Raw genomic sequence first — 5,301 nt, 5'->3', positions numbered from 1 at the left:
CAGCAGGCGGGGAACATGGCTTCCTCCATCACTGGAGCAAGCAAGCCTCCTGTTTGCTTCAGCTGCCTGGCTGCCAGCCACCATCTTGGTTGGCAGTTAGTTTGCATATGGCCCTGATTAGCCAATGGGAAGGGTAGCAAAGTTATAGTTAATTACCATGTTTGTCTATTATTAGATAGGAGATATATATATATTAAAGTGGGTAAGGGCTTGAGCCCAGACTTGAGGCATTATCTACTGAGCTGAATAGAGGAAACTGGGACCATCATGGAAATTTTATGTTATGTTTCAGTGGTTCTGGTTAAATTATTAAGGATTTAGTACAAAATAAGCACAATGCAGCAATCCTTTTAAAAAATGTGACTAGTATAAACATTAGGCATTATAGAGTGAAAACACAATTGTAAACTGCCTCTCTATGATACAGATTTGGTTATAAATGCAGTTCTCCCAAAGTGTGTACTAGGTAACTTACAGTACATATTTGTAGCTAAAACATAGAAGGCTAAAAGTAGCCCTGGCCTTGTCCCTTAATAGAAGCTTGGAAATAGATGGGAAATTTTTCTGGAAGAGACTCCAATTTCCATTTAAACAGAATAAGAAAATGAATAGAAGCCTGGGAGATAGTAGATGCAACTCTTAAAGGCCACTACTTATTCAGATAAACACACTGCCCACCTCCACACCTTTCCTCCCTGAATCACATATTGTGAGATAATCCCTCTGTAAAATGGAAGGACTATTATTAGCAAATTTTTGCCCTATACTCTTTTATATTTCAAATAAAGAAATTGTCTCTGTGTTTAGTTAATGCATTCAGTCTTCATTAGAGGTTGACAGTGACCTTAAAAAAAAAGAAACTCTATTTGTATATCACAAGTATGTTTGAATTTCCCAAGCCTTATGTTTTGCCCTAGGGAAGCAGCTAAAACCAGTTAAAGGTTCCAGGCACTAAGCTTTAAGTAAACAAAACAAAATAAAATAAATTAGTATCTTAACTTATAAATTGAAGTATAAGTATTCATACTTCCAGAAAATTCCAATTATTTATCCATCCAGAAAGGTGATACCAATTTACACTTCTGTCAATGGGGTCAGAGAGTTTCTATTTTTCACACTCTGACTAGCACTGAATGTTATTATTCTTTTTAATCTTAGGCAAAAATAATGGTCTTGTTCTAATTTGCATTTTTCTGAGTATTAGGGTCTGGAGCACCTTTTCTTATACTTAGTACCTATTTTTATTACTTCTCACAGAAAATGCCATTAGAAATTGTTAGAAAATTCTACTTCGCCAAGGCAGCTAGGTGGAGGGTATAGGGCTTGGTGTGAAGAAGAATGGTAGGTGAAGAAAGAAAGTAAGGACAGGTACGAGTACTAGTGAAGCCACCACAAAATGCTAGTTATGGAATCATGGGAGATTTAAAATAACCTGAATGTGTTGGAGGTGGGGCAGGGGTCACTGGAAAGGAGGTGCTGAAGAGGGGAAATAAACTGAAATGAAACACACCATAAAAGTTGGCTAAAACAGGAAACTCTAAATGGTGTAGAAATAACACTGCAAATGGAAAAAAATGGTTTCAGGTGACAGTAATTCTTACATGGTTCAACAGAGTTGATGCTATTCTTAAACTCTGATACTAATAGTTTGAATTTCATAATCATTCATTCATTCAACAAATATTTTACTGAACCTCTACTGTAACATATGCATAGTTCTGTTTGTTCAAGCCATTGTTTAGGACAGAAAGAAGTAAACAACTTAATCTCTGTTTTGGATAAACTAAAGGTTTCTACATGAGAAGACAGACAGCTTACAGAATTAACAGTATAAGACAATATATAATTAAATATCAAATCAGTAATATAAACAATACAGTTGAGTAGGGGAGAGAACACTTGAGCTGGAGTGTTCAAGGCAAATCTGATACTCTTGGAACTTGAACTTCTAGGTAGAACTTGGAGATGCAAAAGGGGAGGAGAAAACAAAACTAAGTTAGGAAAAGTAATGCCAAATCAGGGAGGCGGGCACAGTGAGATGTTTGGTGATCATTGAGTAGAGAAGCCTGCACAACTTGTGAGAGAGAAGGCTGGACAGAAGAGGTGAGGCCTCTTTGAGGCAGGCCTCAAAAGACAGGGTAAAGAGTGTGGACTTAACCACTTAACTTTTCAAAGTTTGGCCTGTGGAACAACTAGGGTGTTGTTAAAATGTGGATTCCCAGATTCTATACCAGGCCTATTAAATCTAAATATTTGGTGGATATGGTCCAGGAGTCTGCATTTTAACACAAGCTTCCCCCAGGTCATCTTGATAGACATTTGAGTTTGAGAACCATTGCTATAGGCCAAGGGCTAGTAAACCAAGTGGCTACATGGTAAATATTTTAGGCTTTCCAAATTACATGGTCTCTATTGCATTTCCCTCCCTCCCCTTACAACCTTATAAAAATATATAAAAAAATCATTCTTAGCTTGCTGGTCAAACAAAAACAATCCATGGGCCAAATGTTACCCTTGTTATAGGTGATAAGGAGCCTCTGAAGGTTTTTTAGCAAGGCTGTGATTTGCATTGGCTGAGTGTTCAGGTATTCAGTAGACATTGCTCTCAAAGTAGTACCCTGATTGTTTTAACCCTTCTCTCAGTTACCTTTAATTTTCTGTCATCATCTCATGGTAGCATCCATCTAGGTGAATTCCCTGGGGAGGTTTCCCTGACAATGTCTTCCTTCTTTATCTATTTTGGCAGCAAAGTTGACCCTAGTCTCTGTCATATATTATTTTTTCCCTCTCCTGTCTGAATTATGTTAGTTTGTCTCATAAAATCCCTAGACACAGGTAAGTAGCAATTCTTTTTTAAAAAATTTTATTTTCTTGTTTAAAGTATTACAAAGAGTAGTACATATGTCTCCTTTTTTTCCCCATTGACCTTCCCCCAGCACATGCCCTTACCCCTCCCCCCCCAGTGTCTTGTGTCCATTGGTTATGCTTATATGCATGCATATAAGTCCTTTGATTGATCTCTGATCCCCCCTCCCCCAACACTCCCCAGCCAGGAAGTAGCAATTCTTGATGTGGGAGAGGGGAGGGAACACCTTTAACTGATTTTACTGGGTAAGTGTTCCTAGATCAATGGAAATATGTGCCACCCACAGGATTTGTTAAAGAAATAGAATGTGTGTAACTGTCACTGAAGCTCCACATTGTAGATGGGAAGTTCAGAGGAGGGCTGGATGCATCCTTTCAGTGAAGTCTTCTAAGAAGAAATTAATGAACTTAAGGCAAATTGTTAATGATTCTGATGCTATTAAAAGTTACAGAAGATGCCTTAGGTTTGTTTGCACAGGACTAAATATTTTAGCAATACAAAAACAGTGGGACAGATTTTGACTGTTATATAAGTTGGTATCTCTATTGGTGAAAAATTCACAATATTTCATCATATACCCATTCTGACCTTGAGAGAAGTATCAAGACTGTCAGCTCTAGCTGCAGATTTCACTAAGAACATAAGAAAGAGAACTAAGGGAGGTTACTGCACACTGGAGTAAATACTAGGTAAGATTCTCACTTCTTATCATTCTCTATTGGAGAGCTTTGCTACTGGACGAGAGGAAAGGAGAGGAGAAATTACAGGAACCTGGGATTTTTAAAGCAGCAGCTTCATCAGCAAAGGAGGAATTGAACCAGTTAGAAGAATCTCTACCTATTTTAGTATTCTCAATTAGGAAACTTTCAATTGCAACAGGCATTTCTCTTTTTACCAGCCGCTGGGAAGCAACTTTACTGATAAAAACCTGTTGTCCTAGCAGCAAAGCACCCTTGAGAGTGAAGGGCTTACCATCTCCATGGTGCAGATCCAAATCCACATAGAGAATACGGTCAAATTTTCGTCGCAATCGTAATATTCCCAGGACAACATCATTGAGATAACAAAAACCAGATGCTTCATCTCTGCAAGAAAATAAATTGCTATAGCCAACAGCCAAAAGCAATCCAAGGGAGTCTTTAATGCCAAGGATCTAACCCCTGAGCTCTATTCCCTTACAATTCCCCCTTCTTTTTAGAAAAACAAAAATCTACAGTAAGATTGTACAGTAAATGCCTCAGAATGATCAAGGAATTAAGTGTTTTGGTACACTAAATATTCAGGTTGATTGGTAACATTTTACATTTCGATTCCCAGATTTTCAAAGAATTAGAATGTTATAACTATATTTAACAAAACAGAACCCTTCTCCAATTATTCAATGATCATTAAAAAATTGTAGTACCATGGAGTCATCATAATGAACACTGATTATCACTTACAGGACTTTAAGAAAGCTAGAATCTAGAGGGGGCCTTAAAGACAATCTTGCTCAGCAAGATGTAGAAGATGTTGGAGATTGGATTCTCTCTACTGACCCTATGACATAACCTAAAGTTTTGGTTTTTTTTAGTAAGGCTTGGCACTTGTTGATCATAAAAGTGAAGTGTAGAATGTGTAAGTGTATAATCTCCTGGGCAGCATAATGTGGTTACCTTTCTGTAAATGTAATTATTACAATGCAGACTGAAGCAGCCTCTTCTAAAGTTATTTTGTGTCCTTCACTAAAATTGTCTTCATTTACAATACTGGCGTCTTTTACTGTTTTTGATATTTGTGATACTGTGTTACTTTACCCTCTTGTAAACATTAATCTACTCTTTTATTATGCTTCCATTAAGCCTTTTTGAGTAGATATAAAATAACATTTTTTATTATCAAAAGTTTATTATAATTTATTTTCAGGGGCTTGTACTAAATGCTTCAGTTTATTTTGCTTCCAGTGGCTTCAAATATCCAGCCCCCTTTTTTCCTAATTTCTCGTATATTTTACTTGAAATGAAATTCTAGGCGTGAGCATCATTAAAAATGGAATCTTTATTATTATGAGATTGCAAGATCTTTCCAACGCCTACACAATGCATAAACTTCATGAAATCTCCTCTAGTATAATGTTTCATATTTTGAACAATGCTGTGGTTCACAGGCTGAATCAATGAGACAGGTATATTGGTGAGCAGGACGTTGTTAAAAATATCATTAGACATTGATTTTGCACATAAAGATGAACTCAGTGGTCATCTACCAAAATAATAGCTTGGCCCTATGTGTGAAACCAGGAAGAAACCAATTAGAGAAAAATATTTGTTCATCTGTGAATTTTTGGTAAATAAGATTAACTACTAGTATGTGAGTTTGAAAGTTCTTGGATGCTATTTTCCAATTCTGAAAACTTATATCTTATAAGTCTAATGTCTTAGCACATCAAAAAAAGA

At 36.6% G+C, this 5,301-nt stretch overlaps 1 protein-coding gene across 1 annotated transcript in view; it reads right to left on the bottom strand.

The window, feature by feature from the left end:
• Positions 1–5,301, bottom strand: part of LOC102752858 (histone deacetylase 8) — a 45,205-nt gene that overhangs the window by 39,301 nt on the left and 603 nt on the right. The window contains exon 2 of the mRNA XM_015565964.1: positions 3,839–3,951. Within this exon, the coding sequence (XP_015421450.1) occupies positions 3,839–3,951 (113 nt within the window). The remainder of the gene's footprint in view (positions 1–3,838; positions 3,952–5,301) is intronic.

Source organism: Myotis davidii, unplaced genomic scaffold (genome assembly GCF_000327345.1).
Source record: "Myotis davidii unplaced genomic scaffold, ASM32734v1 scaffold1342, whole genome shotgun sequence".
NCBI classification, from domain to species: domain Eukaryota; kingdom Metazoa; phylum Chordata; class Mammalia; order Chiroptera; family Vespertilionidae; genus Myotis; species Myotis davidii.
This window is presented reverse-complemented; position numbering and strand designations above follow the sequence as displayed.